Source organism: Trematomus bernacchii, unplaced genomic scaffold, assembly GCF_902827165.1.
Source record: "Trematomus bernacchii unplaced genomic scaffold, fTreBer1.1, whole genome shotgun sequence".
Taxonomy (NCBI): Eukaryota; Metazoa; Chordata; class Actinopteri; order Perciformes; family Nototheniidae; genus Trematomus; species Trematomus bernacchii.
The window spans coordinates 5,282,007-5,295,235 of record NW_022987973.1 but is presented as its reverse complement, the minus strand read 5'-3'; the positions used below and the strand labels follow the sequence as shown (position 1 = coordinate 5,295,235).

The 13,229-nt window shown below is 42.5% G+C and overlaps 1 protein-coding gene across 1 annotated transcript in view; it reads right to left on the bottom strand.

The window, feature by feature from the left end:
• elp4 (elongator acetyltransferase complex subunit 4) overlaps positions 1–13,229 on the bottom strand; it is a 51,396-nt gene that overhangs the window by 31,902 nt on the left and 6,265 nt on the right. Inside the window, exons 4-7 of the mRNA XM_034117071.1 lie at positions 12,117–12,251; positions 10,540–10,676; positions 7,543–7,627; positions 4,618–4,806 (exon numbers count right to left, since the gene is read on the bottom strand). Coding sequence (XP_033972962.1) covers positions 4,618–4,806; positions 7,543–7,627; positions 10,540–10,676; positions 12,117–12,251 — 546 coding nt within the window. The remainder of the gene's footprint in view (positions 1–4,617; positions 4,807–7,542; positions 7,628–10,539; positions 10,677–12,116; positions 12,252–13,229) is intronic.

Genomic DNA, 13,229 nt, shown 5'->3' with positions numbered 1-13,229 from the left:
CTGACGGGCCATCAGTGTTGCAATTAAATTAGGTCATCATGTCCCGTGGCCAGGTCATTTCTGCCCAAGGCTTAGGTGAGGGTGATGAGGGGAAAGAGCCCTGATAGGTGACACAGGTGATGTTTGGGCAGGTAAATGAACTAAAACCTTACATCAGGCATACATCTTCAAACGTGGCCTATGAAGTCAATGGCAACACATAATTATTTTACTTCATGAAAGAACAATTATTACAGTAAGGCTCACAGTTGGGGCACACTTTCAAACTGGCACACAGCGGGGGAGGACAGAAAGGAAGTGGGAGAAAGCAGTGGAGGCTCGATGGGGAGGGCTCCCCCTACTGGTTAGGTGATTGACTTGACAACAAAGAGGACACATCAGGGGCGAATACAGTAGACAGAAAGAATGAGAAACATACAAAAGGGTGGAGGCAGAGGGTAAAGGCAGAAGAGGGTGAGAGAGAGGGACACTGGGATGGAGGGAAAGAGGGAGTCCTTAATTATTAAACCTTTTGCCTCTTGAATCATTCACATCCTTCTCTCTGTGTTGGCTGCCACCGCCTAATGCAGTTTTCATGCCTTCATGTCTTTTCCCCACTCTTTCTTCTTCCTTTTCATTTTTGTCCTACTTTTAAAGTATGCATATCCCACCAGTCAGGGATGCCAGCACTTACAGGGTATATGAGGTCACTTAAATGCAGCAATTAAAGTCAGTGTAAGAGTTTGGCTAAGACTCTTTAAGATTTTCTTAAAACACTAATGGTACAGTATGGCCAATAGCGTTTGTACGAGAGAGAGAGAGGGTCTGCGAAAACTTTGTCTGTGCTGGTCTGTCTAGGCCATAATAATTATTCTGTGCTTACTTGAATACAAAGATGAGGCTCTTTGGCAAAGACTCAAAAGTTTCAAAGTCATAGAGCTGCTCAATGCAGGGGCAGAAAGGCAGAATGACGTCAGCAAGACATGCACGTGGTACACAGAACCTTGAGTTTTAGGAGGTCTACATCTTTTTTTAAATCGTATTCATAATTGATAACGAGCTCAAACTAGAGTGTCCTCCATTCTGCAATGAAAGTATATGCTGGCTCAATTAGCTCAGATTCCATCAGTGCAAATCCCCTGAACACCCAGAGCCTCAGCTGACCGTCACTGACTGACAGATCAGAGGGAGAGCCAGCCTTCATTTACCCTGCAGCATCTTAACTTGATTGAATCCACCACAGTCAATTCATGTAACCAGTTAGTGATGAACATCATTTCATCACAGATGTTTGACTTATCAGGTTTCGGCTGTATGTCTCTCTGTACTTTTGTTTGCTTTTTTGAAAATGGATATATTATGTGTACAAACTCAAAATTCAATACATCACTCTGAGGGAGGCAGATGTATTTCGTTCTGTTTAATGTCTTTGGAGAGTAGAGTCTATATATGAGACAGAATAAATGCACACTTCCAAGGCTAGGATTGGAAGCAGGTGTTGCTCCAAAAAATTATTATTATCTGAACACAGGCACAGTTTCTCCACTATAAAATATAACTGATAGTTGCATTTTTCATGATTATTATGTAGGTACATGCTCTTGTTTGAAAATACTTAAACATGTGTAAAAAACACAATTTTATGTAACAAAATTAGACAGATTTAGATGGAAAAACTAATGTTAATTTGTAATAAAGAGCCACTAAGTAACATTTGCTTTTGAGCTAAAAAGGTCTGCTTAGTTTATGGGAATTTAATATAAGGGGACCTATCATGCAAAATGCACTTTTTGATGTCTTTTATACATAAATATGTGTAAAATAAAACCCTCTCTCTTTTCCTCCGTACCCAAATCTCTAAAACGGGGGTACAACAGAGCTGATCCAGATGTGCGTCCGATATGACGTAATATCAGAAATGTGGACCCACGGCACTATCAGAAAGGTGCTATCAGAAACAATGCCCGACTGTTTTGGACGTAATATGGTCTGTGTTTACATTAGCATCGCTAACACTCAGAGCTAACCTGTACTGCACAGAGCATGTGTGTGAAGAAGCAGGAAATAAAAAGGAACTCACCTTGTGGTATAACCGGCAAGAGAGAAAGCCTTTGAGCTCCATACTGTTTCAGAAATAATCCTTGATAATCCATGATATGGCGTTTCATCACCGCAGTATTTAGTTTAGACAGTAGCTGCCGGGTCCCGCATGAGCTCAGCCCCCTCCTTTTTTATTTTTTATCAATCTTTATTTTTTTTAAAGCTTTATACCCAAAATCAGCACTTTTGAAACAGGAAGTGAAATAGAGGGATATGAGGCATGGCTAGAATGGGTGATCTGTTTGGTATTTTGAGAAAAACACTTCATAGACATGTTTTTTATATATTTTTATATATCTGAGACCTATGCTATTGCCTAAAAATAGCATGATAGGTGACCTTTAATATAACAATTAAAAATAACAACATGCTAATAAAATCTGTTGTTTCACAAATATTTTACTGTTTTGAAAAATACAACATTTTAAGACAAATTAATAACTTTATTTTACAAATCAGGATTTACTGCTTTTGTATTGTCTTATGTGAAAGTAAATAACATACGTTTTGGTTTTTGACAATTCTCCTACGTTTTCATATACGTCTTTCATAATTTGTTTATACTCCCTTAACTAAAGGATTAATTAAGAACATAATCAGCAGATTAATCAATGATGCAATTAATCTGCTGATTGCAGCTTTAAATTCAAATTTGCAAAGGTCAACTGAACCTGTAGTTGTGGTTTTGTAGCAACACAACAACTCTGCCTGACCAGTCCAAACTCTGAGTCTAAATATTTGCATAGGTCAGGACACCACTTAGTCTGAGCAGCAGGTGAGGTGTATATGGATGCATCTTAGCGACGACTGTGTGTTTTGTGTTTGTGTGTGTTTACTTGTGGGGGTGGTGGCAGGCGATAGTATGATGGAGGAGGACCGGGCTAGGACAAGCCTAATTAATGTTTCAGATGGACTGTGGCACTGGGCCGCTGTGAGGAGGCTTTCAGTGAGTTGCTCAACTTCCCAAGCTGCTCAATAATGGATAGAGAGTCCAGCGCGTTCTCGGCCAGCTAGCCCACTACCACTAGTCTAGACAGTCTTAAAAAGGCCACGTTAACTAATATAAACATCTCAGGAAAGGTACTTGCGGAAAGAAGCTCTGCTAACACATAAATTGTTAAAGTACCAGACACATTGTTGTCATTAAGTTCAAATTAGCAGCCTGCACACCTTGGTGAGATCAGCTGATCAAAGACCAAGTGTAATTAAACTAATCATAAGGTCAATGCATAGATACCCATCCTAACAGCCTCTCATTACCTCCACGTTGGCTTAGTCACCCAACACCTGATTCAGTCCAAAATGTCCCCCTCTCCTCTTCCTCACCCGCTCATTCACTTCACTCCCCAGGGTGGAGAAGGGGGAGGGGACAGATTAAGGGTTTGGAGGCCAGGCCGGAGAGGGACAGGGGGACCGCTCCCACCACAGCTGACATCTGCTAGTTAGCCACTCTACCTTTTTTGACTAGGCCAAGGCCGCTGTGCACTGAGTATATAGGCTTGAAGCCAGAGCATGTTGTGAAAACACAGCTGTTCTGAAAGTTAAGAATCAACCTATATCTTTATATAAACCAATGTAGACTATTGTGTTTCCATGCTGTTGTGATTGAAGAGAATCAAGAAGTAGGGTGATTTACGTGTAGGCAAGATAAAACATTTAAGTAGAACGTCTCAGATGGCTTTTCTGGTAAGTGTGCTTCTACGGTCCACTGTCTGGGGGAGGGCTGTGGTTTGCCATATGCCTCAGCAGATGACTCCACCTTCACACTGAGAGGCCAGACTGTACACAGACGCATGCACGCAGACTCATAACCCCCCCCAACCCATACATAAACACACACACAGCCTGAGACTCACACAACTAAAGGAGGGATATTTGTAAGAGAATAAAATGCATAAACACAGACACACACTCTCATTGTGTAACGCTTCAAGTAATTAAAAGCCCAAACAAACAAACAAACATAGATCTAGAGGCCTTTGAATGAAGTGTGCACTCGACTGGATCTGTTGGGAGAGCGATGCGTGAGGAAGAGGCCCCCGCTCAGGCCTGAGTCATACCAGGTTGACACTGAACTACAGGGTCAAGAGGAGGCCCCACTACAAAAGACTTCAAACTTTGTTTCCCATTAACGAAACGAGACAAAGAAAAGGCACATGGGCCAAACATCAAACCACGCACCAAAAATCCAAACTGTCTATTATCTGTAAATTCAAGTCAATTCAAAGTTCGTTATTAATCCCCCCTGGCGGTGATGGTTTAAAACACAGCAGAGAAGCAAAGACAAAGAGAAGTAGAATTGAATAATGCAAACATACTGGAGTTATGATTTGTAAACTTTGGATGTCGAGGTATTATATCAGCACCACACATTTTAGAAAAGAATGACAAACTGTTATCAACTTTTTAAAACTAGCATCAAAAGTGTATACATCAGTTATATATCAGGTCAGCATGTAATGTTTGATCATATAAATGCATCCTGAATGCTTGTGAACTGCACAGAGTTGTTGTTCATGTGTCAAAAAAGAGTCTTACCTGGATGAGATGTGAAGGCACAGTAACTACCGCCACTGACAGCGATGACCTCAGCAAAGCACGCAGTCCATAGAGAAAGGTAGTGAGGGCGCGGCCATTTTTAGGGTTGTCATGGCAACACAGGTCATCACCCCACAGAGCCGAGCCAAGAGAGTGAAGCCCGATTCGCAGGATGTTACGTGAATTTGACTATGAGAAAGAAGAAGCACAAAGAAGGGGTCAGGAAAACCAAAATGCAAATCAAAAATGTAACTTTCTACTCATGCAGTAATACACTTTTTCTTTATTTAAAGTTCTCCCAGTGCATCTGAAGATTTAAATGTTGCTGCTTTTGGAATATTTTGGAAAGGTGCTGTTATGGGTACTATTCCCAAACTCTTGGAGAGAGCGACTGGACAGTCTGCTCACCAGCACAGACGATCGGTGCCCAAACGTGACTGGACACAACTGCCCAATCACAGAGGCCATCTGACACACACACAATGGACCTGTCAGACAGGCTTCCAATATGGCCGCCACCCAGAAACCCCAGCACATTCTTGGCACAACAGCGATGCTCTGCAGCCAAGGGGGCCTGGGTAAGGGTGGAGTGCCTTCCCTTGAAACAACCCCCCCAACCCACCATAAGAGATCAACAGTAACCCACTCTCATGAAGACAGAGAAAAAGTGGCCAAACAGTGGTGGGATATATATCACTGAAACTGAGAGAATGGAGGAGCTGTCCAAACTGTGAGAGGTTTTTAACCTTTCCTACAATTGCCTTTTATTTGGAGTTTCTTCAGGGTGGCTCCTGATTACTGAGGTGAGAGCCAAGAGTGATTAACAAAGCTCTGGCCCAAAATCTGCTCACTTTTTCCTTTTTTTTTAAAATCCCAGCCTATCCTCTCTTTCATCCCTCCCCCTCTATTATCTCAACCCTCCCAAAATCTCCTCTACCCTACTCCCCATCGCTTCCTCTCCCAACAGTATGACCTAAGCTTCGTTTGGATCTGGATCAGAATCACAGGCATCTAAGAAAAATAAACCCCATTGTTTCTGGAGTTTTCCACAGTTGGCTCATAGTTTCCCAAAGGAGGACTCTCACACCGGACTACATTTATCCTCCGCTACGGCATTCCAAATCAGTGCTACATCTCTATACCTTACTATACTTAAGTGTAAGTGTTTTGTGTGGGCCTTTGTGGTTGTTAGATATGCCCTTTCTTTGTTTAACAGGCTTTGCCTACGCAGGTCTTGGGGGGCCAGAGAATACGAATTCGATTTCTATGTCTGCAGCCCAGCAGGGGGGGGTTGTGGTAACACGACTGTTGCTGTGGCACCAAGAGGAGAAGCCAAACTTAACTCCTATAGTTTAGCCTATAGAAAAATCAGGGAACAGTGCCAGTTGAGTCCAGCCAAGGAACCGAGGCCAGCCATATAGACTGCAGCCAGCCTGGGACCACAACCTAATCACCAGCCAATCACTGAGCAGACTCACAGTCCTGCTGCCACCCCTGTCCCATTCATCTCAAAAGACTCCAAAAAACAATGTTCTGGGAGATTAACCCTTGATGTAATCTGTATATTAACATTACACGGTTTATATCAAATCTGCATCTTGTTACCAGTCCATAATGGCAGAATCACAAATAAACATATACACTCACACTGATTATCACCCATACTGGGCATTCTTGTGCCAGTGCCCATGTCGCTCTGTGCCGTTCTGCATTCCTCGACTGTGCCAACAGCATGTCAGGCGGCCACACTGCTTTAATGATGTCAGCAGTTAATCTGGCGTGTGAGTGACAGCGCTTGGGGAGGGAGGGTGGGGGGTATTGGAGGTAAACCCTGTGCGAGATTGACAGGGGGAGAGGTGGCTCCAGGTGACGAGCAGAGGGGTCATCGAAAGTAGGTGAATAAGACACAGGAGGCGCAGACACACACACACACACAAACACTCGTCCCGTATCCATATGTACAGGCACATCACAGTGTTAAGAGGATTACACTGGGTCCTGTGGGAAACAGAAGGGGCCATGGTTGTTTCTGGCATTCTGTAAGGGACTGATGATTATTAAAAAGATGTATGTCAAAGGTAAGACACACACAGGTGAGGCCCAACCCGAGCAGGTGACAGAGAGGTGAACAGACTCCAGACAAGTGGTGGTTGGAATGTGACAGAAGAGCTGCAGGTCACAGACGCTGTTTTACTTTCTCTCTTTTAAAATTGCTCCTCGAATGCGGCTCACACATGATACTTTAAAAGCACAATAGTTTGACTGGGCTTATAATAATTAGCACGCTTGGAAGCACACATTTGAAACACAAACCTGTAAGCACCAGAACGTCAACGAGTTCACATTATTTAACAATTAGTGAATGAGAAGAATAAATGCACACACACATTTTGTGTTGCTTCACAGCTAGCGGCAGCTTACTGCATGTCTACTGTTTTTCAGCATTGTTTTTTTAGCCAATGTAAGAGCCAAAGCCAAATCCACAAACAATGGAAGGGGAACTGTTTAAAAACTCTCCCTATTTCCTGTCCATCTCCAGCGTTACTTAAAAAAAAATGTAAACTTGTGATCATGGAAATTGACATGTGTGATCAAATATGAGTGGTAGGTGCTTTTTGTTTATAATATAGCGTCAAATCATTTAACCACACTGAAGTTATTTTTAACACTCCAGTCTAACTAAACAGCATGATGGTTGAAGCTTTGATATCCCATAACATGAAGAGATCTTGGCCTAAAGTTGAAATGTTTTCTTGTTCAGCTGCTTTGCCTGCTGTTTTAGCTGCAAACATATACCCTTGCTGTTTGGTGTGTTGGTTTTCAATTGAGATACACATTTAAAAAAAGTTTAAAAATATATGTAAAAACCCTTTAATCAGGCTGAAAGAAGAAAATGCAAAGTGGATCATCACTTCTGGTTCTTACCATAGGGGCTGCTACATCAAAGCCCTCCCTGTTTATGACCTCTTGAAGAGACTTCAGCAACGCCGAGTAGGACTCAAGCATGGTACTGAAAAGAGCACAGGACAGACGAGAGAGTGGAGGGGACAACCAGAAAGAGAACACAAAGAAAGGGGTTACTTCAGACGTGTTAACTGTAATTAAAAGCATTTTGATAAAACTGGGCCAAGCCTTTCACCGCAGTAGCTTAATCCTGTATGACTGCAGTATGTTCCTCCTGACTGTGCTTTTCTGGAGCTACTGAGGCAGACAGATGATCCATATCAAGAGATCCAATTAATTTATTTGGTTGATTAAATTACAACATGACTGGTTCTCTGTCAGCTCCCCGAGGATCTGATTGTGCCGAGACAGACGGACAAACAGACAGATGAGACGTGCATATGCACAAACATACACACAACAAAGACGATAAGTGAGAAGGAGGGGGGGGAGATTAATGGGCTGATATCTAAAATTAACAAGGAACAGCATTTTGGTGTTTAATCAGGGGTAAGATGTGCACTACTGACAAAGGGCTTACAGTACCATCAGAGCCACATTTAGAAACAGTCAGGGGAAGGATTACTGCTGAGCCCATCATGGACCTATAAGACAGACAATGTTAACCCCATGTTTTTACTAAGGTCCGTCAACTTAAGAACGCCCCACCATTGTAATGACCACTCTGCAGAGAGTCACAGTGGGCAGCTATGTCAGTTGTCAATTCGACCTGCAGGCTACAAAAGCTGATACACATAGATTGGTCACACGCCAATAGCCCTGCATAAAGAACAGTAATACACACTTATGTTGATTACACTTGCGCCAAGTACATCCATGTACTCTATTTCAGTTATTCAGCCTGACAATGGTGCCTCCTGACCCTGCTGGGGCTAATGATAGAGCTGGTTTGGTGAAAGAGGGACACCTACCCTCCTTGGCCTCTCTGCCCATGCCCCTGCTCTGAGGTAGGGGGCTGGGATGGTTTGACATGCAGTTAAGCAGGAGGTTGCCTCTGGTTGGCAGCCATTGTGTGGGATGGTATTGTGTTTTAGCTACCCCTACCGAGCACTCCTCATTCAGGTACCAAAAAGGTCTAGGTGCTTAGCTACAGGGGCTGGTGCGCCAGCTAATTAGGATCATACACAGGGACGCTTCTTTATCTCAGTGTTTCTCTTTCAGCAAGGAAAGAAAGGAGGAGAGAAGGGGGATGCTTGGTCTTAAACAACAGGATCTGTATCACCTAGAGAGCAATTTGTGCCAATTATGCCTTCAAGTGAAACGGAGCAATTTAACAGCTAGGGTATCAACATGGGGCTGTGGACACGTGCAAGGGGGAGTAGCCTGCTTAGGAGTTTGTGTGGAACATGTGCGTCTGTAATATGCCGAGTGTGTGTGTGTGTGTGTGTGAGTGTGTGTATGTATGTGTGTCAGTATTGGGGCGGTGCTGGGGGCACAATGGTGTGGTGCAGGTGTAGTTTCCTGCTGTCAAAATGTCTGTAAGATCTAGAAGCCATTCAGACACAAACAGTACCATCATGTCACTCCTACTCACTACACTGCGACACAGGGCTTCAGACATCAACGGAGAAGATATTTTGTTATTTTATTTTCTCCCAATCAATAGAAATGTTTAAGTTCTGACCTGATATTTAGTAAAATAGAGTATCACTTCACATTATGGTCCACTCTCGAAAATGTATACTTTAAACTGAATATCCATAACATTTAATGTGTTTGCTTGGGTGTGCTGTTAAACATTCTCTGTTTGCTGAAATAAAGGAAGAGGGATTTTATAAAGCCTCCTCCACATCCTCTGTGCTCCAGATTGCTGTATTTACCCAGTGTGTGTGAGTGAGGCTTCGTGTGCCCTTGTGTGTTCAACAGCACTCTCTAAGTAAAGAGCCCGTATGACCTCTGAACCTTAAATACACTCAACGCAGGAGAAATCAAACAGACGCTGAGCAAACAAGACCCTTATTTGAATAGACATACACAACCTTTCCAAGAGGCTGGATGTCTTAAGCCAAAGGCAAACTACTTAGAAGAGAGGATGGACCAAGCAGGTGTTTAACTGATGTCTTTCCGCTGTATGTGTGAAAAAATGTATATTTTAATTATTTATTTATTTTCAAAACAAAATAATATTTTGTTCAAACAAGAAATAAGGATAGGATTAATAACGTGGATGATTAGATTTCACCTTAATTGATTAAAATGTTCATTATTTTAAGCAATTTGAATCTCAGTAACAGACTGCACTGTGCTGTACATTTTTAGGTCTAAAACAATGTATGGAGCAACTACCACAGACATTTGTTAATAATATAAGTAATATTTCCATCAGAAATACACAAAAACTGGCTCCAGCTTTATAACATTTTTGTTTTTGTTTTATTAACAATTTAATACATTGAAAAAATTGAAAGTATTTTGCCTTTTGGAGTGTTCCTCAGACAAAACAAGCTGGAATATAAAATAGTAATATATTAATATTGGCTTTTAATATTATATTGTTTCTCCTATTATAATATTTGTTCGGACTATTTCTGACATTATATAGAAAAAACAATGAAACAATACATTCTGAAAGATAAATTGATAAGGAAAACAATCTTTAATTGCATTAGTTGCAGTCCGCCAGTTTATTATATTATTATAAATGTCTAAAACAAAGGGCTCTTCATGATACTGGGGATAAATCTGGAGTTTTTGCCTCTCAGGTTGACTTTTCTCAAAGACACATGCTGCTTGCAGGGATTATAAAGTATACCGTCTTTAAAACACGTTGGTCTGTTTGCATTGTTGGTTTACCTGTATTCTGTGAACGATGCCATGTTTGTTTACCAGAGTTCTGTTGAATATGTCTTATTTGTGCGTCTGTGTTTTGTGGATGATGTCGTGTTTGTGTGCCTGTGTTATGCAGACGGTGTCTCATTGGTTTCAATGCGTTCTGTGGATGATGTCTTGTCGTTTTACCTGTGCGGGGGTGATGACTGGGTAGGATGTTCTGGAAGGTAGAAGCGGTGGCACTTGGCTGCCTGGCGAATTTCTGGCTCCATCGTCTTGGAAACGTCATAGTAGTGCCCGAACCGGGATGAAGAGGCCAGGGCAGTCTGAGGAGGTCAACAAGTCAAACTCATGTCAAGGCATAAGGAGACTTAAGAACTTTAATTCAAGAGCATTTTAATGTATTTTCATTCATCCCCGTCTGACGCTACTGATTGTTTCTAACTAAAACTAATCTGCATTTAACTAATATCAGATGACAATAAAAGCAATCTATTAAATAATTATCTCACTTGTCTTTTAATACTTTAAATGAGTGTGCTTCACGATACTATGGTAATGCAATTGAATTGTTTATGGGTCATTCCCTCAACTTTCCATAAGCAGAGAAGTTAAATAACCACTACGACCACGGTCTTAATCATTTCTTCACATAAATGTCCACTTCTGGCTGTGAAAGCAAACGTGTCAGGGACGCAGGGGAAGGCGGATGTTTTCCTGCAGCTGAAAGAGAGAGTTTTAGCTCTTCTCTCAGAGTGAAACCAGGGATTCCATTGTTAGAGGGGCCCTTAATCTACTCCTAATCTGGATTAGGGCCCCCGGTGTGTCCCTCTCCTGGCGGGACGAGGGGGTCAGCAGGGCAGGGGGGTCAGGGGCTCATCTTCTCTTTGTGAACCAGGCAACCCGCTTAGCGTTCCATCCCCGCCCTGGCGGCCTCACCTTTGATCTGATGTCTTCATCGGGAGAGCGAAACAGTGGGCTATGCCAGGAGAGGTGTGTGTAAGGGGAAAGTAAGCGTTGACTCTGGGGGTGAATTTGGGATGCAAATCCTCTGGTGGGGCTTACTAGTGGTTTGTAAAGACGATTTTACAGGGGAAGGGGGAGAGGTGAGGAAAGGACACAGATATAAAGAAGTTTCCAGGGAGAGAGAAAGAGGGAGAGGATCCCCAGGGATACACTGTGTGCTGTTAATCCACATAGCGATATGGATTATAGACTGAAGGGGGGAGACTGCAGAGAAGTAGAAGGGGAGGGTCACCTCTCCTCAAAGCGGAAGAAAGAGTGTAGGGCTGCCGACCCTAGCAGGGGGAAAGGCAGGGATTTGGGGGAAGACAGAGGCGCAGGTCTGGGTCATGGGGTTGAGCGAGCAGACATGTCAATGCACAGGCTGCAAAGTACTCTTGTTTCCCAGGCTAAGCAGGGGTGCAGGCGTGTGTGTATGTGTGTCTATGTGAGTTGGGGACCAGTGAAAAGCCTACCTATTGCCAGCTAAGTGTGAGTAATCTGGTCCAGCTCTGAAAGGAGAGGCTGAGGCCTCATTCACTCCACAAAGGAGTTTAGAAGCTGATGGATTTAGTGGTAGAGACAATTGCCAAACCACTAAGACCAGAGAGCCAGCGCTGTTCTTTCTCATATAATCATTAACAAAGACAACTTTAGGAAGTTTATTAAAAAGTAGCATAATTACAAGTTACCTATTTTCTAATATATATTCCATTATAAAAACAGACAATGTACAGTAAACTGTCATGTGATCACCTGATTACCTGTACTTTCGGGAGATTCTGATAGCGCCAGGCGATCTTCATGGCGTCCAAACCGTCTGGAGGTTCACACGACAGCCTGGGCTGCTCGGCTGGTTTGTGCATAGCAACATCGTCCAGGATGGGGGCCGGGAGTTCCTGCACCAGATGATACAATTAATATAAAAAGTGTAAATCTTGTTGATTGTGAATGGTCAGGAGATATGGTCATAAAATCATATGACATCAAAGACCATCACAGAGTCTTTTCTGTTGGTGCATAATGTACATGCACTTCAGTGTAAGCTTTTGAAAGTAACCATAACTCTAAAATAAAACAAAAAGACAATACGTTTCTTTAATTGTATTGAAGCAATTTGTAAAACCTCGATATAACGGAAAGAATACTTTTCTTATAGAATACTGATTTATTAGCTATGTGTGGGGGTATCTGATATATTAGTTGATGCAAGAAAGCGTGGGTGTGAACCCGTTCTCAAATGTTCTGCTTTAACTCAATGATTTCCAATAAGCTTGTTTTTTGTGTGCATGTTAACGTAATGCATAAAGTACAACCTCAGCATCTGAAGATTAGCATACTGTGAATGTAGCTGTGAAAACACTAAATGATGTGATATATCCCCTTTGGGAGTCCCCTCTCTTAATAAGCCTTTGATATGTAAAGAGAGGGTGAGGCTGTGACCCCTCCCACTATCAATCAGTGGGAGAGAGGCCCTCCTCCTGTATGCTGGGTGGCAGTCAGCTTCTGGGGCGACGTTCCTCTTCACAGAGTGATGCATCGGGAAACATTTCAACAATGTCACAACCATGCCACCCTCGACCTCTCAGATACCCCCGCTGACCCTGACACATCTTGGGGAAAGCTGTGCGCCGATAATGTCTTTTAAATCATGGTCTGACCAGCAGGAACCAGGATGAATACTGTACAGCAGGAACTGATTCATATATTGTGACAATAACATAATACAAGTAGACAGAATATACCAACCAACTCTGATGACGAAAAGGTAAACAAAAGTTTACAAAAAATGTATTATTGGGATGATGTTATAGAAGACATATTGAGGCCATGCTTGTTTCTTGGTGGATGGTTCGTCAAAACTTGCAGCTTTAAAA